General features: G+C 41.0%; 1 protein-coding gene and 1 long non-coding RNA gene across 8 annotated transcripts in view; both read left to right on the top strand.

Annotated features, from left to right (window-relative positions):
- Positions 1 to 7,479: 7,479 nt before the first annotated feature.
- LOC115648369 lies at positions 7,480 to 8,917 on the top strand. Its single transcript, XR_003999533.1, has 2 exons — positions 7,480 to 7,515; positions 8,712 to 8,917. It is a non-coding gene; the product is annotated as an uncharacterized LOC115648369 (long non-coding RNA).
- Positions 8,918 to 10,744: 1,827 nt separating this feature from the next.
- SYNCRIP (synaptotagmin binding cytoplasmic RNA interacting protein) overlaps positions 10,745 to 25,864 on the top strand; it is a 38,575-nt gene continuing 23,455 nt past the window's right edge. For 5 of the 7 annotated variants that reach the window (XM_030555880.1, XM_030555879.1, XM_030555878.1 and 2 more), the window contains exons 1-7: positions 12,256 to 12,415; positions 13,301 to 13,419; positions 13,618 to 13,725; positions 17,089 to 17,202; positions 17,291 to 17,467; positions 24,067 to 24,202; positions 24,981 to 25,186. In XM_030555880.1, the coding sequence (XP_030411740.1) occupies positions 12,268 to 12,415; positions 13,301 to 13,419; positions 13,618 to 13,725; positions 17,089 to 17,202; positions 17,291 to 17,467; positions 24,067 to 24,202; positions 24,981 to 25,186 (1,008 nt within the window). In that variant the 5' untranslated portion in view covers positions 12,256 to 12,267. Of the gene's footprint in view, positions 10,904 to 12,255; positions 12,416 to 13,300; positions 13,420 to 13,617; positions 13,726 to 17,088; positions 17,203 to 17,290; positions 17,468 to 24,066; positions 24,203 to 24,980; positions 25,187 to 25,864 lie in introns of those variants that run through there. The other 2 variants (XM_030555881.1, XM_030555882.1) reach the window with 2 other exon arrangements.

The raw sequence follows: 25,864 nt of genomic DNA, 5'->3' as shown, positions 1-25,864 counted from the left end.
TAACAGGAAACTTGGAAATGGCAGAGATGCTTAATGACTTCTTTGTTTCGGTCTTCACTGAGAAGTCTGAAGGAATGTCTAACAAAGTGAATGCTTATGGGAAGGGGGTAGGTTTAGAAGATAAAATAAAAAAAGAGCAAGTTAAAAATCACTTAGAAAAGTTAGATGCCTGTAAGTCACCAGGGCCTGATGAAATGCATCCTAGAATACTCAAGGAGTTAATAGAGGAGGTATCTGAGCCTCTAGCTATTATCTGTGGAAAGTCATGGGAGATGGGAGAGATTCCAGAAGACTGGAAAAGGGCAAATATAGTGCCAATCTATAAAAAGGGAAATAAAAACAACCCAGGAAACTACAGGCCAGTTAGTTTAACTTCTGTGCCAGGGAAGATAATGGAGCAAGTAATTAAAGAAATCATCTGCAAACACTTGGAAGGTGGTAAGGTGATAGGGAATAGCCAGCATGGATTTGTAAAGAACAAATCATGTCAAACCAATCTGATAGCTTTCTTTGATAGGATAACGAGTCTTGTGGATAAGGGAGAAGCGGTGGATGTGGTATACCTAGACTTTCGTAAGGCATTTGATATGGTCTTGCATGATATCCTTATCGATAAACTAGGCAAATACAATTTAGATGGGGCTACTATAAGGTGGGTGCATAACTGGCTGGATAACCGTACTCAGAGAGTAGTTATTAATGGCTCCCAATCCTGCTGGAAAGGTATAACAAGTGGGGTTCCGCAGGGGTCTCTTTTGGGACCGGCTCTGTTCAATATCTTCATCAATGACTTAGATGTTGGCATAGAAAGTACGCTTATTAAGTTTGCAGACGATACCAAACTGGGAGGGATTGCAACTGCTTTGGAGGACAGGGTCAAAATTCAAAATGATCTGGACAAATTGGAGAAATGGTCTGAGGTAAACAGGATGAAGTTCAATAAAGACAAATGCAAAGTGCTCCACTTAGGAAGGAACAATCAGTTTCACACATACAGAATGGGAAGAGACTGTTCAGGAAGGAGTATGGCAGAAAGAGATCTAGGGGTTATAGTGGACCACAAGCTAAATATGAGTCAACAGTGTGATGCTGTTGCAAAAAAAGCAAACGTGATTCTGGGATGCATTAACAGGTGTGTTGCGAGCAAGACATGAGAAGTCATTCTTCCGCTCTACTCTGCGCTGGTTAGGCCTCAACTGGAGTATTGTGTCCAGTTCTGGGCACCGCATTTCAAGAAAGATGTGGAGAAATTGGAGAGGGTCCAGAGAAGAGCAACAAGAATGATTAAAGGTCTTGAGAACATGACCTACGAAGGAAGGCTGAAAGAATTGGGTTTATTTAGTTTGGAAAAGAGAAGACTGAGAGGGGACATGATACCAGTTTTCAGGTATCTAAAAGCGTGTCATCAGGAGGAGGGAGAAAACTTGTTCACCTTAGCCTCTAGCAGGGGGTCGGACTAGATGATCACATTGGTCCCTTCTGACCCTAGAATCTATGAATCTATGAACAAGAAGCAATGAGCTTAAACTGCAGCAAGGGAGATTTAGGTTGGATATTAGGAAAACGTTCCTAACTGTCAGGGTGGTTAAACACTGGAATAAATTGCCTAGGGAGGTTGTGGAATCTCCGTCTCTGGAGATATTTAAGAGTAGGTTAGATAAATGTCTATCAGGGATGGTCTAGACAGTATTTGGTCCTGCCATGAGGGCAGGGGACTGGACTCGATGACCTTCCAGTCCTAGAGTCTATGAATCTATGAATCTATTCCCTTTCCACAGTACTCATTCCTAGGCAGTAATTTACCATTTTGTATGCGTATAACTGATTGTTCCTTCCTAAGTGGTGTACTTTGCATTTATCCTTATTGACTTTCATCCTATTTACCTCAAACCATTTCTCCAGTTTGTCCAGATCATTTTGAATTTTAATTCTATTCTCCAAAGCACTTTCAACCCCTCCCAGCTTGGAATTGTCCACAAACTTTATAAATGTACTCTGTATGCCATTGTGTAAGTCATTGATGAAGATATTGAATAGAACTGGACCCAGAACTGATCCCTGTGGGACCCAACTCGATATGCCCTTCCAGCTTTATGGTAAACCACTGATAACTACTCTCTGGGAATGGTTTTCCAACCAGTTATGCACCCACCTTATAATAGCCCCATCTAGGTTGTATTTCCCTAGTTTGTTTATGAGAAGGTCATATGAGACATTATGAAAAGCCTTACTAAAGTCAAGATATACCCCCTCTACTGCTTCCCCCCATCCACGAGGTTTGTTACCCTGTCAAAGAAAGCTGTTAGGTTGGTTTGATATGATTTGTTCTTGACAAATTCATGCTGACTGTTATTTATCACCTTATTCTAGGTATTTGCAAATTGTTTGCTTAATTATTTGCTCCATTATCTTTCTCGGTACTGAAGTTAAACTGACAGGTCTATAATAAGAACATAAGAATATAAAAATAGCCATACTGAATCAGACTAATGATCCATCCTTCTAGCCCAGTATCCTGTCTTCTGACATTGGCCAATGCCAGATGCTTCAAAGGGAATGCACAGAACAGGGCAGTTATCAAGTGATCCATCCCGTATCATCCACTCCCAGCATCTGGAAGTCAGCAACTTAGGGACACCCAAAGCATGGGCTTGCATGCCTGACCATCTTGGCTAATAGCTGATGGACCTATCCGCCAGGAACTTATCTAATTGTTTTTTTAATCTAGTTATAGTTTTTGCCTTCACAACATCCCCTGACAAATTCCACATGTTGACTGGGCATTTTGTGAAGAAGTACTTCCTTTTGTTTGTTTTAAACCTTCTGCATATTAATTTCATTTGACACCTGGTTCTTGTATTATGTGCAGGGATAATAATTTCCCTATTCTCTTTCTGCACACCTTTCATCATTTTCTGGACCTCTTTTCCCCCTCAGTCGACTCTTTTCCAAGTTGAATAGTCCCTGACTTTTTAATATCTCCTCATATGGAAGCTGTTTCATACTTCTAATCATTTTGTTGCCCTTCTCTGTATATTTTCCATTTCTAATATATCTTTTTTTTAAATGGGGTGATAAAAATTGCATGCAGTATTGAAGATGTGGGCAAACTATGGATTTATTTAGTGGCAATATGATACTAATTGACTTATTATTTATCCCATTCCTAATGGTTTCTAACAAACACTCTGTTAACTTTTTTGGCTGCTGCTGCACATTGAACAGATGTTTTCAGAGAACTATCCATGATGACTCCAAGATCGCTTTCCTGAGTGATAACAGCAAATTTAGACCCCTTAATTTTGTATGTATAGTTGAAATTGTATTTTCCAATGTTTGTTACTTCACATTTATCAACATCGAATTTCATCTGCCATTTTGTTGTCCAGGCACCCAGTTTTGTAACTCGTTGCCGTCTGCTTTGGACTTAGCTATCTTGAGTAATTTTGTATCAGCTGCAAACTTTGCCACCTCACTGTTTTGCCTTTGTCCCAATCATTTATGAATATGTTGAACAGCACTGGTCCCAGTACAGATACCTGTGGGAGATCGCTATTTACCTCTTTCTGTTCTAAAAATTGATAATTTATTCCTATCTTCTGTTTCCTGTTTTTAATTAGTTACTGATCCATGAGAGGATAATTCTCTCTTATCCCATGACTGCTTACTTTGCTTTGGTGAAATGCCTTTAAATGCCTTTGGTGAGGGTCCTTGTCAATGGCTTTCTGAAAGTCCCAAGTACACTATATCCAGGATCATCCATGTTCACGTTTGTTGACCCCTTAAAGAATTACAGTAGATTGGTGAGGCATGATTTCCCTTTACAAAAGCTGTGTTTAGTCTTCCCCAACAAATCGTGTTCATCTGTATATCTGAAAATTCTGTTGTTTACTGTAGTTTCAACCAATTTGCCTGGTACTGTAATTGCCCAGATCGCCTCTGGAGCCTTTTTTTAAAATTGGCATTACATTAGCTATTCTCCAGTTAGCTGGTACAGAGGCTGATTTAAGTGATAGGTTACATACCACAATGAGTAGTTCAGCAATTTCATATCTGAGTTCCTTCAGAAATCTTGGCTGAATACCATCTGATCCTGAAGACTTATTACTGTTTAATATAACAATATGTTCCAAAACCTCCTCCATTGATGACTCAGTCTGGGACAGTTCCTCTGATTAGTCATCTAAAAAGAATGGCTCAGGTGTGGGAATCTTCCTATGACATCCTCTGCAATGAAGAATGATGCAAAGAATTAATGTAGCTTCTCCACAATGGCCTTGTCTTCCTTGAGTGCTCCTTTAGCACCTCAGTAATCCAGGGGCTCCACTGGTTGTTGGCAGGCTTCCTGCTTCTGATGTACTGAAACATTTTTTTGCTGTTAGTTTTTGAGTCTTTTGCTAGTTGCTCTTCAGATTCTTTTTTTTTTTTTGGCCTGTAATTATACCTTTACACTTCACTTCCCAGAGTTTTTGCTCCTTTTTACTTTCCTCACTAGGATTTGACCTCCAATTTTTGAAGGATGCCTTTTTTCCTCTAACCACTTTGTTTACTATGTTGTTTAATCATGCTGGCATTTGTTTGGTTCTCTTACTATTCTTTTTCATTTGGGAGTATACATTTAATCTGAGCCTTTATTATGGTGTTTTTGAAAATTTTCCATGCAGCATTTCACTCTTTTTATATTCCTTTTAATTTTCATTTAACTAGCTTCTTCATTTTCATGTAGCTCCCCTTTCTGAAGTTAAAAACTACTGTTGTGGGCTTCTTTGTTATTTCCCTCCCCACCATGATGTTAAATTGAATTACCATATATTATGGTTGCTATTACCAAGCGGTTCAGCTATATTCTCCTCTTGGATCAGATCCTGTGCTCCAATTTCTATTAAGTCTATTAGGACTAAATCAAGAATTGCCTCTCTCCTTGTGGGTTTCAGCACTAGCTGCTGCAAGAAGCAGTCATGAAGGTGTCTAAAAACTTTATTTCTGCCTCCCATCCTGAAGTGAAATGTACCTAGTCAATATAGGGGATAGTTTAAATCCCCCATTATTACTGAATTTTCTAATCTCCCTGAGCATTTCAGAATCACCATCACCATCCTGATCAGGTGATTGGTAGTATATTTCTACCCCTATACTCTTATTATTCAAGCATGGAATTTCTATCCATTGAGAATCTGTGGTACAGTTTGATTCATTACAGATTTTTACTGTTTGACTCTGCTTTCTTTCAGCTACAGTGCCACTCCCCCACCAGCATGACCTATTGTGTCATTCTGGTATATTTTGTACCCTGTTATTGGTGTCCCATTGACTGTCATCATTCCAGCAAATTTCTGTGATGCCTATTATATCAATAGCCTTGTTTAATACCAAGCACTCAAGTTCATCCTCTTCATATTTAGACTTCTACCATTTGTATATAAGCACTTATAAAATTTGTCTATTTTTAGTTATCTGACTTCATGTGATATAATTGAATGGGACTCTTTTTCATTTGACTATTTCTCTTTGGTTCCTACCTGTATTTTATCTACTTCTGTCCTCTCCTCTTTACTACTATATAGAAAATCACAGTTAACATATCCTCCCCTATCAGCTGTCTCTGTCCTAACTGTGTGCTTCTCCGCACCTGATGACTTTCCCCCAGCACTTGGTTAAAAATTCCTTAGTGACCTCTTTAATTTTACATGCCAGCAATCTGGTTGCATTTTGGCTTAGGTGAAGCCAATTCTTCCTGTGTAGGCTCCTCCCTTCCCAAAAGGTTCCCCAGTTCCTAATGAAACTAAACTCCTCCTCCCTACACCATCATCTCATCCATGTATTGAGACCTTGCAGTTCTGCCTAATTGACCCTGCATGTGGAACTGGAAACACTTCAAAGAATGCTACTATGGAGGTTCGGGACTTTAATCTCTTACCTAGCAGCCTAACTTTGGCCTCCAGGACCTCTCTCCTACCTTTTCCTATGTCATTGATACCTACACGTACCATGTCCACTGACTCCTCGTTACGCTGCACATAAGTCTGTCTGCATGTCTTGAGAGATCTGCAACCTTCATACCTGGCAGGCAATTTACCATGCAGTTCTCCCTGTCATCACAAACCTACCTATCCATTTCTAATGATTGAATTTCCTATTACTGTTACCTGTCTCTTCCTAATAACTGGGATTCCCTCCCCAGGAGAGGTATCCTCAGTGTGATAGGGTACCATGATATCATCTGGAAGGAGGGTCCCAACGTTGGGTCATTTCCCTCTGCTCCAGTATGATGTTCTCCTTCTCTGAGACTTTCATTTTCTGCAACAGCACAGAGACTGTCAGAGGTGGGGCTGGGACCACTCTATTGTGTCCTGAAAAGTCTCAAGCTTTATGTCTGTCTCTCTTAGCTCCTCCAGTTCAGCCACTTTGGGTCTCAAGAGCCTGTACTTGGTCTCCAAGGGCCCTGAGCTCCTTGCACAAAATCCAGACATACGCCACCTACTCACAAGGCAGCTAATCATACATGCTGCATTTAGTGCAATGAACTGGATAGGTTCCATTCTGCTGCGGGACTTCTGCCTGCATTCATTTTACTTCTGCAGCTATTTTTTGTTTTGTCACTTTTGTGGATGCCATGGTATGCATCAAATAGAAAGTGAAGACAAGATTGCTGCTACATTTAGTATTTGAAGGATTTTCATTCTTTAAATGTACATACTTCATAACTTTTTAAATATATGCCGGTGGATCAGAAATAAAATTTAGAACTTTTTGAAAACGGTGAAAATCCAGTTTTTGTTTCTACTGCTTATCTGCTGTAATTGTTGGGCCTTCACATTCTTCTTCTGCTCGTCCTGTCTCAGGCCCTGATCTTGCACATGGGCAGACCCATATGGTCATACAGAGCTCTGCCGACTTCAGTAGGACTTTGTACAGGCACAAGTATTTTTTTCATGTATTCAGCCTTAGATTCTAAGGAGACTCCAGGCACAAGCACAACTTTCTATATATTAGAGAAAGTCAATTAGCCACATGAAATAGAACTCTTGGTGAAGATCCCAGGTTACCAAGTGCTACTGTTTTAGAATAGACACATTGCATACAAACATTTCTCATGTCTGTTTTTTTTCCTAGGAGCTGATTCTGCATGCTAAAATCTTCCTTTTTTCTTTTTTTGCAAGTTCACTTTCTGATTTCATCCGTCTCATCTTGGTCAGACCATATTCTGCTCTGTTACACTGATATTAATGCTAAATAACTCAATTAAATTTAGAGGAGTTGCATGGGAGAATTCAACTGTTTCTACAGGAAAATTCAAGGTGTCAAATTTAGACCTGCTGCATGCAGCTACAATGCCTATGGAAGTTTCTTGGCCAAATTCAGCTGTGATGTAAACAATAGCATAAGTTTGTCAGAAAATGTGTTCTAGTGGCAAAGTTCTTTTAACTTAATCTGATTTCATAATTCTGTGTTTCATTGTGATTTTTTGATGGGGCGTATGAAAAAGATGCTTCAAGTGAAGTTCCCCTCTGAAAAGTGAGTCTAAATGGGAATTTCTTTCTCAACACATTTGCTCCATGTGTATATTCAGTCATATCTGCTGAGTTTTTTATGAGAACTTTAGTGACAAAAGTAAGTTTTTACTATTTCTGAGAGTACTGCAGAGCTAAACAACAGTTATAAGTGAGAGGTGGATACTATCTGGCTCAGAGTTTCATTAGCTATTAAATACATTCCAGTTTAGGGCCAAATTCTGCCCACAGAAACCCCATTGAAGGCAATGCATTCTCTTATATAAGCAATACTTTATATTAAGATGCAATTCTACCATGCAAAATGACTTAAAATGGTATGTTTGTTGTGTCTTAACTCCAGATCAAATTTGCTTTGATTCCAAGTAAAAGAGATACCTTCTAACTGATTAGACACTGTGGTGATGAGTGCTATACAAAAATCCTTAGATAAGCATCTAATTCAGAAGAAAAGCATGTTTTACTTGAAAAATTAGTAAATTTAATTTGGGTGCAACTGGAGCAATAGGGAATCAATCTCATTAAAGTCACTTTCACAATAAAACTGAACTGTAATAGTTACATGTTTATATAAGATAAAACATTTTCATGCAACATTTTCCCTAAAAACTGGTCCAAACATCCTTCCCTTGACTATAGATATCACCTGTATGTAGAACTGACTGAAATTTTGTAAACAATTTTTTGTCAAAAAATGGCCTTTTGAAAAAAAGCTTAATGAAGAAATGTTGACGTTAAATATTTTGTGAATAACTGGTGTGCTTTAATTTTTTTAAACTAAATCAAAAATTTTGATGCATTAAAGGGACCTGGGTTTTCAGAAAACAAGAATGTTCAATATGTTTTAGAAAAAAGTTGTTGAAAAAAATCACGTTAGAAAAGTCTTTCACTGAATCAAAAACAAATTTGATTAAAAATCCATTTCAATTTTTCGCCATCAATGTACCTCTATGATATAGAGTAATCTACAATTTGCTTGTGTTTGTCCAGATAGACTACAAGCATTGAGATATTTTAAATTAAATATTAATTATTTTTATGTAAGCATTTTGATCTATCACTTAGGTGGCTAATTACTAGTTGTGGTGTTTAGATTCTTAACGCATATATGCTATTACTGTATATCTGATATATTTATATATAGGTATTTCTTAAAAGTGGACTTTTGACCTAATTAGCTGTACTTGTTCTATCATGTAGACTTATTTATTAAGTATTCTTGCTGCTGTGAGGACTATGGGAGAAGGCATTGTACGCATACCTCTTAGTCTACCAGAGCATAATTGTGGGATGTGATGTGTGCCTAAGTCCCCACTCAAGGTCGGGGACAAAAAACAAAGAAACAAAAAAACATCCAGGAAGCTTAAAATGATGTTGAATACATTAAAAGAGTATACATGACTTTATTATCTCGGTTTTGTAATTTTTTATTTTTGATATACATTTTAAACAATGAAAGTGAGGGGATGCTCTATTGTGTGGAACATTGTATAACACTGTAACTATAATAGGTGATGTCTTTTAAAGGAGGTACAGCTAAGAGGTATGATACTAATGTGGAAAACTTACAGTCTAAGGGTCTGCTTGTGCTGTTACTTTGCTGGTTCTAGAACCCCAGTTGATGTTTGTGGGAGCTTAGCGTAGAAAGGTAGGCCTAATTGTTCTAATTTCTATATTAAATGGCAGAATGCTGAATTGAGCAAAACCAGGAAAACTTCTGAAAACCAGGAAAAGCAGCCCATGCAGCCCTTAATTCTGTTCTTTCAACAATGCCCCCCCCCCATATGCCCCTTTACTACACATACCTTTATTCGGCCAACCCTGAAATATATAAGCTCTTCATCTCCTTTGACAACCAATTTACTCTCACCCATGGGATTCCAATGCAAAAATGGAGGGGAAAAAAGTTGCTCATGTCATCTTCCCTCTTTCAGCCGTGCCTCAATATGCACATGCTTACAGTGGTTCCTGGCACTAACAGTTACCAATTCTGGTGTACTCACAGCCTTAGCCAACTCCCCAGAAAGAATACCAGATGTGTACAATTTCAGAACAACTTTACAACTCCACTATGCTTACTCACAGGATATCATCTACGCTTTCACTTAACCATCATGGAAGCATTAGAATCCTCCCATATTCCACCTACTCTGGAGTTGCAATGGCCTAAATGAAATAAAATTCAGGCACTGAAATCTTTTAATTTTAAATTATGGGCACATAACATGCACTTCTCATAAACCCATCCTGGATTTTTAGCTTCCTTACACGCTAATGACTTGCAGGAAGATCTCAGTTTGAAACCAACACAAATTAGATTGACAAACTTTCCGAATTTGGCCCCAACCTGGAGTTGAAACCATGCAGAAGCCCCCTGCTGGTAATCCAGTGATGCCAGTTGGGATCCAGGCATGCAGCCGTGTCTACCAATGTAATCAATTGCAGGATGAGGGTGTTTGAGTAAGACACTGAGAAACAGACGGGACGCTCCATCGGAAAAGGGAGACTTTTAAATTCTCACTATAAACCTAACCGAGTCGTTTCTCTCCCAGCGCGAGAAGAGAAACCCTTCGGAGCTCTCAGGAGTACAAAGCAGCACAACCACGAAGCACACAAAGCGCTAGTGGCTGCGCCGCCTTCCCGATGGCTCTGAACCCCCGCTGCCGTGCACCGTACGGCACGCTGTCATTCGCACTTGTGCAGCGTGGGCACCGGCTTGCTCCGCTTTGCATCCGGGCTGCACGGGTGCAAATGCCTGACGTGCAGTAAGAAAGGGAAAGCTCCGCGTTTCCCGGGCCGGCCATGCCGCCGGCTCGCTCCCCCGCGTGGGGAGACGGGATTCCTGGCATGCCGGGAGCGAGGGATACGCAGAGGCCGCGGCGTCCCCGATGCTGGGCGCAGGGGCAGTGTGTCCTCTTTCGGCCCCTGGAGAGCAGCGGGACGCCGGGTGAGGCGCACGCCCGCGCGGGGAGGGCTCGCTCATTCACACTCTGCCCGGGCGGAAGGGAGGGGACAGCCCCAGAGCGCCCTTCTCCCGCGGAACGTACAGCGCGCGACGGGAGGAGGGCGAGGAAGAGGAGGAGGGACAGGCGGGCGCGCGCGCGCTGGCGGCCCAGCGGGCGGGGCGAGGCGATAACCCTTGCGGAGCTGCTTGGGAGACCCCGGGTTTGGGGCTGCGCCAGCGCGCGCGGCGCCTCTCCGCCCCCCTCCTCCCCGAGCCGAGTGGAAGGGGCTGGGGTTGGTGCCAGCAGCGGCGTGAGCGCTCGAGCGGCCGCCATTTTACGCCAGCTCCAGCACACTGTCCGGACACGCCGCGGGAGCGGAGAGGGGCAGCGCCTCCGCACGCCGAGCCGCCAGCCGCGCCCCGAGCCCCTTCGCCCCCACAGAGACAGGTCAGACACCAGGCCGGGGCGGGCCGGATCCTCGGCCGGGGCTTCCTCCAGGCGGCAGCAGCAGCAGCCGCCCCACGAGTGGGGTGGGAGCGGGCCTGGGGGTTTCGGGCCACGGGAACCGGCTCCCTGGAAAATGGAGTCGGGCGGGGAGTAGCACACGGGGCCCAGGCCGCCTGAGCCGCCCCCGGGAGCGGGGTGCCCTGCTGCCAGCTGCTGCATGATGGGCGGGGGAGCTGGCTGCTTTCGTGGCCGCTTGTGCCGGGCGGGGGGCGGGCGCCCCGAGCTGGTGGCCGCGCACTAGGCCCCGCAGCGGGTGAAGCGCGTGGCTTTCGCCTCATTGTCCTGCCGGCCCGGCAGCTCCATTCATTGCCATGAGGCGCCGGGCTGGGGCTGTTTGGCTGCGGCCTCGGCGCCCAGCGTGCAGGTTCGAGCCTCGCGTGCTACGGCTCACGGATTGGGGGGTCGGGCGGCGGCTCTGCCCAGCGTGGCGTGGGAGCCGGGCCGGCCCAGCGCATTGTTTCAGGGCCAGGGGAGGCGGCGGAGCAAGGAGGCGCGGCGAGCTCCCGATGGAGTGGCGAGATCGGGCCCGGGGTGTTGCAGTTACTGTCCCGGGAGTTGGGGTGAGAGGGGGATGGCTGGGGGGTCAGGCTGCTCCTCTGAGGGACTAGGGAGGGAGGGGAAGTCGGTCACTGGAGGAAGTTGTAGGACATCTGAACGCGCAACAGAGCACGTGTTTCCATTGGGCTCATGGCGGCTACCGCCGCCCCCGTGGGTGCGGACTGGGAAGCGCTTTGTTCCTCCTGCCTGCTCCGCGGACCCCGAAACGGAGGCGGGATGGACACTGACCCCGTGCACGGCCAGGCGGGATGGCCCGTGACTTACTCCCAAGAGATGAGGGGCTTGAACTAGGCGATCGAGGTGGAAGCAGTAGTGAGTGTCAGTGACTGTATCGCGCGGTAGCGGCTGCTGCATGTGGCAGGTTTGCTCTTCCTCCCTTCCCCCTTCCTCCCCCGCCATTGGCGTCTTGCTCCATTTCTAACTTGTTCAGGGCTTCTCAGGGAGTGTAGAGAGACAGAGAGGGAGGTGAGTCAGAGTGTCTGTCTGGCTGGATTGTGTAAAACCTGCAGTGAAGGCTCCCCTACCCCCTATAGGCTGTGGTGCTAGGGTATTCCTTTGTGTTAGTGCTTTCTTTTGAGGATTTTTGTGGATCTTCCAAAATCAAAAAGAGCAGGGGAGTGGAGTGGTCTGAGAAATTTTTGGAAGCATAGAGCAGGCGGTTGCATGTATTGTCACTTGAATTGTTCTGCTTGAAGATTTCTAGGTTAATTATGATGCTTATTGCGTTTGAACAGATATCTGGAAACATGGCTACTGAACATGTTAATGGGAATGGTACTGAAGAGCCCATGGATACTTCTGCTGCAGTTACCCATTCTGAGCATTTCCAGACATTGCTTGATGCTGGTTTACCACAGAAAGTTGCTGAAAAACTAGATGAAATTTACGTTGCAGGTAAGATGTAAAACTTGCAAAATCACTTTTGGTTTTTTTATTGGACTCTTCTGGCTTTGGGCTAAAATAGCAACTTTTTGTGGTTTCCAAAAGTATGGGGACTGCAGTCGTATCTTTTTAGTACTGGTTTATGGATTTTTTTTTTAACCAAATACTGTAACTGATTCCTAGTATTACCACTGGATAAGTCTGGAATCAGTCATTAAAGTCATTTGGAGTGGGTAGGTGGGAAGGAAGGAGGTCGATAAACCAGATGGGTAGGTAGAGACAATACCTACACCAGCTGTTGCTAACAGCTGTTCATAGTAGGAGCAGGTGAGGTGCTCGGTGCATATTAATAGTTGTAAGTAACTTTTTGGTAACTGAGGCACTGGTTATATTCTTTTGTTGTAGATGATAGTCTGATTTAGTATTTGGACTCTTGGATGCAGAGGTTGTGCTGCTTAAGCATTGTATTTGATTTTGATTGTGGTATCAGTTTGAGCGCTTGCATCTCTTTAAGCTAGATGGCCCCTTTTCAAAATGTACCAAGTTACTCTGTTGTTCATGCTAAAGTCTGTTGCTTATCAACAGTTCCGCATTCAGTTCAGGATGATGAAAATAATTTTGGCCCATGTAATATCTGGATGCCCTGTGGTATTAAAATAAGTACATAAATACAATAATCATTTCAGTAAATATCTTGGTTTTTATTTTAATGGGGTAATGGTAATCATTTTTGTCATGTGGATAAGATTAAGGAGGAATGGTAGGTTGTGTAATATGAGCCTTTTTACTTGTTACTCAAACTCAATGATTGATCTCGGACCACTAAAACTTGATGAATTTAGTTAACCAGAGATTACTAATTATATTTGAGCAGCAATTTTTTTTTCTTTTCCCCAGGGCTAGTTGCACACAGTGATCTAGATGAAAGAGCTATTGAAGCTTTAAAGGAATTTAATGAAGAAGGTGCATTGGCAGTACTTCAGCAGTTTAAAGACAGTGATCTTTCACATGTTCAGGTAATGTTAAATAATTTAGTATATAACTAGAACAACAAACTGCTAGTAGATTGGCAAGAACTGTACCTAAGTCTTGTCAATGGTCTGTGTTTTGATGTGTAGAACTTTGCGCAATTAGGATCAGATAATCACTTTAAAAACAAATTGGGTTCTGAGCTTCAGATCTGCAAATATGAAAATGTCAACTCTTTTTTTCAGAATAAAAGTGCCTTTTTATGTGGAGTCATGAAAACATATAGACAGAGAGAAAAACAGGGGACCAAGGTGGCAGACTCTAGCAAAGGACCAGATGAGGCAAAAATTAAGGTATGTGTCTGAAGTTGTAAAGTATGTGATAGTATTCACTCTCTTTTTAGAAAGTTAAAAAAAAATTCCAGGTCCGACTTTTTAATTCCTTGAGTAACTGTGCTTTGCCTGCCAAATGTTAGTTCAGATAATTCATGAACCTAGTAATCACAAATATTATGTGTATTTTGGACTAGGAACTTTTTATCAAGTAAACAGTAGCAAATTCTTCTTATCGGTGCATGTATAATTTTCTTTCTTTATCGAAGTAAATTATAAAATTAAATGTAAAAATATCCCTTTAGCAGGTTGCTTAGATATAAAGACATGCCTCGTTTACGTTAAAAAGTACTGTTTCCTACTATTCCATAATTAGGAGCAAATGTTTCCACCCAAAGTTCACAAGTCAAGAAACATGGGATTTTATTTTATTTTTTTTGGAGTATAAAGATCAAATAATACACCTTGTTTATAATTAAGGATAAATCTATTCTTTGTTACCCAGACTTAAATAATGAAATTTAGCCACTCATTGTAAAGAGGGTAGCAATAGTGCTGTCTCTTTTTAGACACATCCAGTGGATTTGTGAGTTAGCCCAATTGTAGATCATATGATTTGTTAGTAAACTATATACAAAAATTAACTTAAGTTTAATAAAGTTTCAGTGCACAGAAGTCTGTCTCAGCAGTAAAAGGCTGAAAAATTAACTCTTGATGTTGAAGGACCCTTGATAGCAAATGGACTCAAGCTAAAAGTTAAGCTTCACCAAGGATGCTCTAAATGGATAGTTGGGGAAAGGAGAACAGTTTTTGTCTTAGCTTTCTTGTATGAGTGTAGAATGATAAACTTGTATATTCTAACATTACCAGTAGTGGGGTACTTCTCAGAACTTCTTCCTTTCCTCAACTTGAAAATGGGTGAAAAAGCAGGCTGTGACCTGAGTGCCTTAATTAGAAACTTTAAGGGCTTACTGGTATTTATATCACCACTTCTTAAAATTGACTTGCATTTGTAATTTTTCAGACTGTGATTTGTCAACAGCTAGAGTGTTAATTACATTCATTTTCCTGGAGTAATACAGTGATTGCTGTTCAAGTCAATGCCATAGCATTCTAAATCATATTCCACATGGCTCCAGTTGTGGAAAAAAATCAGTGTTCTTGATGTAATTAAATTTATTGAATGCACTTTTTTCTCATGGGTGACATTTTATTGTTAGTTTATTTCTCATTCCATAAATATTTCAACAAACATTTTTACTACTCTTATAACAAAGCTGTTCCAGATAGACTTGATGAGGTATTTAACGTACCAAATTTAAATATCAAATATTAAACTATATTTGTCTATCTAGTATTTCTGTTACGTTAGTATCTAGATGTTCCAGCCAAGGTCAGTCACTTGTGCTGGGGTGCTGTACATACATGTAGGAGATATGCCTTGACCCAAAGAGCTTGTAATCTAAACAAGACAAAGGGTGGGAGAAAAGAAAGTGTCTGCATTTGACAGGTGAAGTGATGCTTCAGTCCTACAGACAGCTCACGTGCGCTTTAAGTTAATGTATGAGTAGTTTCTTTGAGTCATTGGGGGAGGGATAGCTCAGTGGTTTGAGCATTGGCCTGCTAAACCCAGGGTTGAGAGTTCAATCCTTGAGGGGACCATTTAGGGATTTGGGGATTGGTTCTGCTTTGAGCAGGGGGTTGGACTAGATGATCTCTTGAGGTCCCTTCCAACCCTAATGATCTATGATTCTGTGTGCAGGAATGCGCAAGCAAAATCAAGATGTATCTGGCTGAGATGTCTCTTTACTTGGTTTCATCGTTACATTGAAAATAAAATTTCCTGAATCTATTCTTACGAAGATGCACCCTTGCTTTTTCTTGGAACTAACTATTCAGCCACAACCCAATAGCATTAATCATATTAAAATATTCAGTTTGATTACATTTGTTAACGGTTCTGGTTTCATGTGCCTATAAACCTACAGTGTATTGAAAGTTTCAAAACAGTAATGTTCACATGGAAATACAGAGAGAAATGCCAAAGAAAGGTATAATGAATGGTATGGAGAAAGTGAATAAGGAAGTGTTATTTACCCCTTCACGTAACACATGAACCAATGAATCATTGGCTCACCCAATGAAACTTATAGGCGGCAGATTTAAAACAAACATAAGGAAGTACTTTTTCACATGATGCACAGTCAACCTGTGAAACTCATTGCCAGGGGATGTTGTGGAGGCCAAAAGTATAATTGGTTTAAAAAAAAAGTGAAATGGAAAGAATGAGATGGCATGCCCACATTGTAAATACTGCATGCCGATCTGGTCACCCATCTCAAAAAAGATATATTGGAATTGGAAAAGGTACAAAAAAGAGCATCACAAATTATTAGGGGTATGGAACAGTTTCCATATGAAGAGAGAGTAATAAGACTTTTCAGCTTGGAAAAGAGACGACAAAAGTGGGACATGATAGAGGTCTATAAAATCATGAGCAATGTGGAGAAAGTAAGAGGTTTTTACTCATAACGCAAGAACTAGGGGTCCCCAAATGAAATTACACCTCTACCTCGATATAATGCAAATCGTTTATAACACGAATTTGGATATAACGCAGTAAAGCAGTGCTCCGGGGTGGGGCTGTGCACTCTGGTGGATCAAAGCCAGTTCAATATAATGTGGTTTCACCTATAACGCAGTAAGAATTTTTGGCTCCCGAGGACGGCGTATCGAGGTGTAGAGGTATAATAGGCAGCAGGTTTAAAACAAACGGATGTTTGTCTTCATAGGTCGACTGTGCGTTGTATGGAACTCTTTGCCAGATATTGTGAAGGCTGAGATTATAACAGAGTTCAAAAAAGAGCTTGATACATTTATGGAGGATAGGCCCATTAGTGGCTGTTAGCAAGGATGGGCAGGGATGCAAACCCATGCTCTGAAGTGTCCCTAGTCTCTGTTGCCGGAAGCTGGGAATGGGTGACAAAGAATGAATCACTTGATGATTACCTGTTCTGTTCATTCCTTCTGAAGCACCTGGCATTGGCCACTGTCGGAAGACTGTTCTTATAAATTTGTGGAGGATAGGTCCATCCATGGCTATTTGCCAAAATGGTCAGGGATGCAAACCCATGCTCTAGGTGTTCCAAAACTTCTGACTGCTAGAAGCTTGAACTGGATGATGGGTGATGGATCAGATCACTCAATAAATTGCCTTGTTCTGTTCTCTCCCTCTGAAGCATCTGGCACTGGCCACTGTTGGGAGACAGATACTGGGAGAGATGTGCCATTGGCCGTTCTTATGGTTACTTATTTGTTATAGTCTGTTTGTCTTGATAAATTGGGAATTGAACATGACCTAAGATATTCAACTCCTTCTTGAAGGCACTCTTGGAAAGAACAGGCTACACGCTTGATGTGACTACTGGACAGAGGAAGTATGGTGGTCCTCCTCCAGATTCTGTGTATTCAGGACAGCAGCCTTCTGTTGGTACAGAGGTAAGAGGGAGATGTTTTTATACATGGTATAAGTGGGTTGTTCTTTACATACATGTTTTAAAAGATGTTAAATATGTTTGTTACTTAGATATTTGTGGGCAAGATTCCAAGAGACTTATTTGAAGATGAGCTTGTTCCATTATTTGAGAAAGCTGGGCCTATCTGGGATCTGCGCTTAATGATGGATCCACTAACTGGTCTAAATAGAGGATATGCTTTTGTCACTTTCTGTACTAAAGAGGCAGCTCAGGAGGCTGTTAAACTGGTAAGTTTTCTTTGCTTTTTATGAGACCACTACCTAATCCATAAGCAATTACTATAATCTCTGTTAGTAAGTGGTTAAAAAGTTCCCTTATGAGCAAGTCATACACATGATGGACTTACAGGTAGTCTATTGCACCTTTCTCTGAATTATTTGTTACTGGCCAATATCAGAAACAAGATACTGAACTAGGTGCACTGCTGGCATGATCTAGTAGGGCAATCAAAAGTTCAAACTGGTTAAAAAAAAAAAAAATCCTTGATGCCCCATTTGTTGAACAAGAGATGGTGTTTGAGGAAGCTTACTTTGGATTGCTTTCTTCTAGAAGAATTTATTAAATTAGGTATTTGTGTGGATCCAACTGCTGACACACACTTTTTTGTGTGCATGTGTATGGATAGTGGGATACACATGGACAAAATATATATTGGAGAACCACACTTATTGTAAGGTAAGTAACTGTTCTTAAAAACGTATTGAATTTTGTGAGAGACCTCAGACAGGTTTTTCTTGGTAGCAAACTATTTTGCCTCTGTTCAAAACTCTTTGGATGGCGAGATTACCAAAATCTAAAGAAAGAGAACACAGTATTTATTTATTATGAACAAAAGTACAAAATATTGTGAGGTAAAGTATGGACTGCTGCCTTTCAGATGTGTAGCATGAATACTGAACCACCTACTGTGTTTTCTTCTCCCCTCATGTGCGCCCCCCCCCCCCCCAAAAAAACAACAAAACTTTATTATAGGTGTCCTGGCCATGCCTCTCCAGCCCCAAATTAAGGCTGAATACAGATCACAGGCCGCTCAGTACTACTGAGAATTTCCTGGACAGCATTGCATGATGTTACCATCCTCTCAGTGTTGAGCATGTTGTCTCCATTGGGGGTTTGTTTTTTGTTTTGTTTTGTTCTCCTCCCCCCCAGCCTAGTGAGATCTAGATCTGAACTCTGCATGATTCACAGATACTAGATTGCCAGCTTTCTGTTGGGACACTCATATAGGAACTAAGATAAATGAAACTTTTGATAGAATACATTTTAAATGTCCCCAAACTCTTAACTTTCTTTAAAAACCTAAGGGTTTTTCTGTGTGTGTTGTCTTTATTTTTTTTTTTTTTGGTGGTGGTTTTTTAATATAAAAAGATTTTGGTGGGCTCAAAACATCAACCAGCATGCTTGGTGTAAATCCACTTTGTCCGTGCACCTGCTTGTTGCCTTTTTGGTTTCAGCTTTGCTGTTAAACAGCCTATTACATGAGTTCTCTCCAGATTAGTAGACCAGAGTGATGCAACTGACCAACAGCAAAACAGTGAAAACTAACTGAATGTTTAGGGCTATCAGATGCTGCAAGTAAACTGGAAACACACTTTTTTTTTCTTCTCAAATGAAAAGATTGAATCTTAGAAGTTACTTAACAGTAGGTTTAAAACTTGACTTTCAAATATATGATGTCTTTAAATGCACCATACCTGTAGATTGGAAAGGCCATCTATATTGATATATTAAGCTGATATGATTAAGTTCGACTTAATCCTCCTTCCCTTGTGTATAAGGGGTCTCTAGTGCTGCAAAAGTATGAGGCTTTCTAGCTAAGATATTTATATAATCAGACATTGTATAAAGAACCATGTGCCATTTAAATTGTTAGACGGGGTAGATTGGGGAAATACAAGGAAAAATTAGTATTCGGGGTTGGCAGGGAAATCTTTCCAGCCTAAGTACTAGGACATGGCAATGCGTCATTCTTTACGAATTAGTAGCGTCCATTCAGCTGAGGAGTGGGTAGGGGAAGATACTAATTTTAAAGCAAGTACCTTGGCATTCACTGGTTTTGTATAAGGTGCCCGTCACACTTTGCTGGTTTAAATCATGATTTGGAAAAACGTAACCAGGTGCATACTACCCAGAGGCCAGTTCAGAAGGTAGGAGTATGAGGATACCAGTGAGATCTGGGCACTGTGCCTTGGTGAGCAGCCTCTCTGTCTTGGGACTAAGGAGGCTGCTTAGTGGCAAACTCTCTCCTACCACTCACAGGTTCTGTTTAGAACCCCATGCCCTCCCCCATCACTTTATGGAAAGAGCTTTTTTTCCCCTCCCATCTTTGAGCCTACCTCTTGATTCTTTGGGCATATGTGTATTTGCTATTCTTCCCCACTCCCTCCTAAAAGCCTCTTCTGTTCAGAATTTTCAAAAACATAACAGAAGTGAGACAAATGAGAGTACCAATTTCACTGTTGCCTATAGCTTCTTAATATTAATAGGAAAACTGACGGGAACTTTGTCAATATTCTGCTGCTTGAGTAGCCTGCGCCCTTTTCAGATTCAGGAAGATGACGCTGCATTAATTTACTCAAGTCATATTTGGCGGTTACCGTAGCATCTCAAAGGCTAAAGACTTAATTATTATTTTTTTTAAATTTAAGTTCATAATTAACAGCTTGTGAAAATTTCCTGTTCACCACTTAGATGATCCAAGCTCTGGGTTTTGTTTTTAAAATAAAAAATAGCTAGAACTGTGTATGAACTGATTTTAAACATTGTCCCCAAATTTCATTTGAAATGTGCAGAGGGCTGTAATTTAGTTATAACATAGTTTAGTCTTACTCATTGTTTTGTTATACAGAGCAAGTTAGTGTTGTCTATAATGTAATCTGGCCCTTAGATTGCCATGCTTATCTTTAACATACAAATACTCATTACGGTGCTTTAAAATTTAATGCTACATAGAAGTGAAAATGTCTTGTGAAATTGGGGGATGCAGTATGCTAGTTGAACTCCGTGCTCAGTGCTCTGATTGTGTGACTAGCACCTTTTCTGCAAGACTAGTTAAGGTGGCTGTATGTAGCTCATGAAGTGTTTTCAGTGGAGAAGCAACTTTTTGTATCAACCTTAGATTTTGTAGAAGTAAATTTGAGTTTGTGGAATTTGTAATCCTTTTTTTGGCTCTTTCACTCTTGTAATAAATCTGAATGGAATAATTGGTCTTCACACATACTCCTGTTCTTCAACATGTTAAACTGAGCATTTGTCATCTTGTATTTGCTTTCCCCCTCAATCTTAAGTAGATTTCACAGCAGTACTTTAGCAGGAGACTAGTGTGTGATGACATCTTTTTACTTTTAGCACACTGTATTTATCGTCTGATAAACTAGCTTAACGTTTTACTATGCATCACTGTTGAAGTTTGTCATCCTAGTCTTCAGTGAACATGTGTGTTCATCACAAATCCACTGCATGACTTGGAACTATTAACAGACTTCACTCAAGAAGTCCATGACTAGAGTAATTTGGGTGTGGTCAGTTGAGACTGAGGCACTGTAATGGAGTGTGTGGTAGAAAATATTCCGTGCCTGGCTGTAATATAACCATTGTTCTGGATTATATTCTTCTTTATCCTACCACTACCCAAGATTATCAGGCTGCTTTGTGAAAGATGTCATCATTCTAAATTTCTCCATTTTAGAAGCCTTTTTGCTTGCTTGAGGAATGAAGTTTTTTGTGACAATCCATAAAATTATGAGCATGGTTTTATTTAACTCTGTATTGAAAACGCTAGAACTAATGCAAAACTGATGACCAGTAGCTCAGACAGAAGTGAGATAAGCCACAGGTGTCTTCAAGTAATTTGTGCCATCTGCACACAGCAGTATAATTTACTATTCAATATAGAAAGTGAATACGCTAACTAAAACTGCTGTTGGAATTCTTGGTGGGTGAAATGACACAAATTAGTCTCATCAGAGCTGTTGGATTAACACATTTAGTTTACAGAAAGTAGTATGGGATCGTAAATGACTGGCCCCAAGAGGTCAGACCTGTTTTGCATGCTCAAAAGACACTTCAGTAGTGTGCCTAATACCAGTTTGGGGTACTGATTGAAAACTGACTTGGGAGAAAGAATAAATATGTTGAATTGGCAATGCTGCTTCTATTGCCTGTGTTCCATGGCAATCTCCCATGTAAATACTGGTCCTGACCCTGCTTAATATAAGATTACAGATGGTATGTTTAAAGGGACTCTGCTGGTTTACAAAACACTTTTTAAAATCATATGTACCTTTGTAATACCCATAGATATTAAACTAAAGATCCAATTCATTTTTTACTATGCTATTAATATTTTCTGCTTCTCTTAGATTGGACATTGTGAGAATAGGTTACTCAGTTTTCTTGTTAAATTAGAGCTTTGCTGTAATGTCTCTGGCCTGCAAACACTTCAGGAAATGTATATTAAAACTTTTAATTTAAAAAAAAGAAACATTCCTGTTGCCTTAAATTGTGTAAGTACTTTTTCTTACAAAAGCTACTTTTTGGGCCAGACTTGATGCTGACTGATGTTTAAGGCCCTTTTGAATGGTAATATGCAGTCTTCAATCTAATATACCTGTGTTTTAACTGAGGCTATTTGATACCTAAAATAATGGAGTCTTTTCAGCTTTGAGGGTCCAGTCACCTAAATTTCCAGGGAAACCATACCTAGTAGTTCCTAGATAGAATATGCTGTTTAGCAGTAGCATAATAGCTGGTACTACCGTAGTGTGGATATGCAATCTCTAGAACTTCATTGACCTTTTTGAAGCCTTTTTTTTTTTTTAGCCTGTGAAAGGGAGCTACAGATACTGTTAATGGTTATTTTTAGGTTTTGATTTGGGAGTGGTATACTTAACTAGCTGAGAGTTGCCCCTGCAGCCAATAGAGAAATGAGAATCCTCTCCATGTGTGGAAGTTTATACTTTGGAAGAAGCAGACTTCAGCATTCAGTGCAGAGGAAGTTTGTGAGAACTTGGTCCCACAGAAGAAAAAATACCTGTGTCAATCTCTCAAACAAAATATCGCTTCCAGAATGAATAGCAAGCTAACTGCCTTGAGAAGATTGTTGGCTAAGGGTATGTCCACACTACCTGTGGGATTGGCGGGTAGTGATCGATCTATCAGGGATCGATTTATTGTATCTAGACGAGACACGATAAATTGATCCACGAACACGCTCCCCGTGGACTCCAGAATTCCTCCAGGGCGAGAGGCGGAAGCGGAGTGGACAGGGGAGCCGTAGATCCTGTGCTGTGAGGACGGGAGGTAGGGCGATCTAAGATAATGTTGATTTCAGCTAAAAGCTGAAGTTGCATATCTTAGATTGGTTTTAAACATCAGCTTTCCTAACTGGAGAGCAGCCTATGGTGAAGCTTGCAAGAAAAATAGCTAATTTATGTGTGATGTGGCTCTTTTGCTACAGTTTTTGTCCAGAAGTTGCTTGAATTGGAGGAGAGGTCAAGCAGTGTATGCGTATTGTCTATACCAGAGCCATAGTTTTTTTCAATAGTAGGCTTTTCTTCGTGGAGGATTTTGTGATCTGAACCTGAATACCTGCTATTATGTGTCTCATTCAGTTTAAGAAGAGCTTACGGTTGGTAACTGGGGGAAGTTTTTCTCTGCAGTGTGACTGGAAGCAGTACCTTTTTATTGTCAACACTTTAGGTAAAATAAGCATCAACTGCTGTAGTGCTGCATAGTGCATCATTTTGTGAAGACTGAGGGTATGTCTACATCTAAAATTTTGCAACGCTGGTTGTTACAGCTGTATTAGTACAGCTGTATAGGGCCAGCGCTGCAGAGTGGCCACACTTACAGCAACCAGCGCTGCAAGTGGTGTTAGATGTGGCCATATTGCAGCGCTGTTGGGCGGCTTCAAGGGGGGTTCGGGGAACGCGAGAGCAAACCGGAGAAGGAGACCAGCTTCACCGCGGTTTGCTCTCGCGTTCCCCGAACCACCCTGCAAATCGCAGGGAAGGAGACCTGCTTGCTCGGGGTTCGGGGAACGCCAGAGCAAACCGGGGAAGGAGACCAGCTTTGCCGCGGTTTGCTCTCGCGTTCCCCGAACCACCCTGCAAACCGCAGGGAAGGAGACCTGCTTGTTCGGGGAACGCCAGAGCAAACCGGGGAAGGAGACCAGCTTCGCCGCGGTTTGCTCTCGCGTTCCCCGAACCACCCTGCAAACCGCAGGGAAGGAGACCTGCTTGCTCGGGGTTCGGGGAACGCGAGAGCAAACCGGGGAAGGAGACCAGCTTGATTACCAGAGGCTTCCTCAGGTATGCTGGGATACCTGCTTATTCCACGGAGGTCAAGAAAAGTGCTGGTAAGTGTCTACACTTGATTACCAGCGCTGGATCACCAGCGCTGGATCCTCTACACCCGAGACAAAACGGGAGTACGGCCAGGGCTGCAAACGGAGTTGCAGCGCTGGTGATGCCCTGCAGATGTGTACACCTCCTAAGTTTCAGCGCTGTAACCCCCTCACCAGCGCTGCAACTTTGTGATGTAGACAAGCCCTGAGACAGTAGAAGCTTCTTCCGGAAGTAAAGCTTGTTTCTCGAGTCAAGACATAGGGAGAAATAGTTTTGGGCTGAAACTGGGGACCAATGGCAAAGAATGTGAATGTACCACAAGTGTAGTAGTCTAACAACTGTTGTATGCACACATCAGGCCACTGAAGGGTTAATACCTCACTGTTCATCACAGCTGTAGGGAAGTAAAATACCTGCTATAGATGTTTTTGAAGAGTAAATGGTTGGTAATAACTTGCCATTGTCTGTTTTTCTTTCAGTATAATAATCATGAAATTCGTTCTGGAAAACACATTGGTGTATGCATCTCTGTTGCCAATAATAGGCTTTTTGTTGGCTCTATTCCTAAGAGTAAAACCAAGGAACAGATTGTTGAAGAATTTAGTAAAGTAACAGGTAAGTCAGTAAGTGTATTGGGAACTGGGTAAAATAAATGTGAGTGATCAATGATGATTTTTTTCACCATCTTTCGGCTGATGTTGAATGATGATAGTCTTTTAAACTGAGATCACTTAGCTTTGTCCTAAGTGTTCAGACTTCTCACTTTTGAAGGAACCAGGAATAGTGTATCCTTGCCTAAACCATTGTAGTGTTTTGGAATAATACATATTTTCTTTTATTTGAATCTCTGTAACTAAACCTAGATTATGTACTTATTTAACTAATGAATAATTGGCAAATACAATAAAAGGAAAGTTTCTTTTTAAAGAAATGTATTGTTCCACAACTCACTGAAGTTCCTTCAGTATCAAAGGATGTATTAGTCTCCTTTTTTAAAGGCAAATTTTAACCAATAAGGAGAGAGTTCTGTGCTGGAGTCCTTTGCATTAGTAGATTAAAGTTACTGACTTCTCTTTAATGCAAAGGCATCCAAAAAGAGTAATGTGAAGGAAGGCTTTCAGAAGTCTTGTAAACACAAAAGTGTTACTTTTTATGGGACAGGAATAATTATGTCCATTGATGCTAAGATGCTGCAGTGATATGTGATATAAAAACTTAATATTCTGAAAGTACAGAAATGTATCTTGGTGTTTCTCCTCATCAATCTTTGAAGCGAATCCATGCCTTCACATCATCTTGTAACTTACTTATTTCCTTAAGTAGGATCATTCCTTCGCTTTATGATATAGCACATCAGTTGAAGCCAAATTAAATATTCTGCTTAATTTCACAGAGGGTCTCACAGATGTCATATTGTATCATCAACCGGATGACAAGAAAAAGAACAGGGGTTTTTGTTTCCTTGAATATGAAGATCACAAAACTGCTGCTCAGGCCAGACGTAGGTTAATGAGTGGAAAAGTGAAAGTCTGGGGAAATGTTGTCACAGTTGAATGGGCTGACCCTATAGAAGATCCAGATCCTGAAGTTATGGCAAAGGTAATAAAGCAACTGAGAATATAATTATACCTGCATCACTTAAAATGTCATAAGGTAAATATTTCTGGTATTAGCACTATGTTGAAATACCAATTTTTTGATAGAGGAGTTAAAGTGGGGTTGTAAAGATGTGAATGCATTCTAAAACATTTGAAAATTAAAAGGAACTTTTACAGTCTTAACAGGAATTTCACTGGCAAGTAGTATATACTACTGCTTGGGCCTGACAGAAAACAAAGATCATCAGCCAATGCTGAAAAATCTTATGCCATGATTCCTGTAATCTACCTGTACTCTAATAGTATGTAAGTGACATAGCGGCGTCAGAATCAAAGTTGCCTTGTGGCTTCACACTAAGGACTTGATTCAAAGGAATCAGTGGGAATATTTGGTTCAGCCCGTAAAACTGAGTTTAAATAAACACGGAGCTTCATATCTGTAGTTCTTGAAATTGTATTATTTCAAGGAACATAAACCTGAATTTTCTTAAATACTTGTCAGAATCCAAGAGGCTATATTTTCACATTCTAGCAGTTACTTCTCTTAGACATTATTTCAGTGATGGTGCTGTGTTTTTTTTCGTTTTATTTTGTTTTGTTTTTTTCAGACCCCCTGAAACAGTAGTGAAAGCATTCTGGAATACAATTTCCATGTAGCTTAAGTTCTTTGTATTAAACT

Source organism: Gopherus evgoodei, chromosome 3, assembly GCF_007399415.2.
Source record: "Gopherus evgoodei ecotype Sinaloan lineage chromosome 3, rGopEvg1_v1.p, whole genome shotgun sequence".
In the NCBI taxonomy this organism is placed as follows: domain Eukaryota; kingdom Metazoa; phylum Chordata; order Testudines; family Testudinidae; genus Gopherus; species Gopherus evgoodei.
Note: the sequence above shows the minus strand (reverse complement) of the source record. Positions and strands in the feature narration are given on the sequence as shown.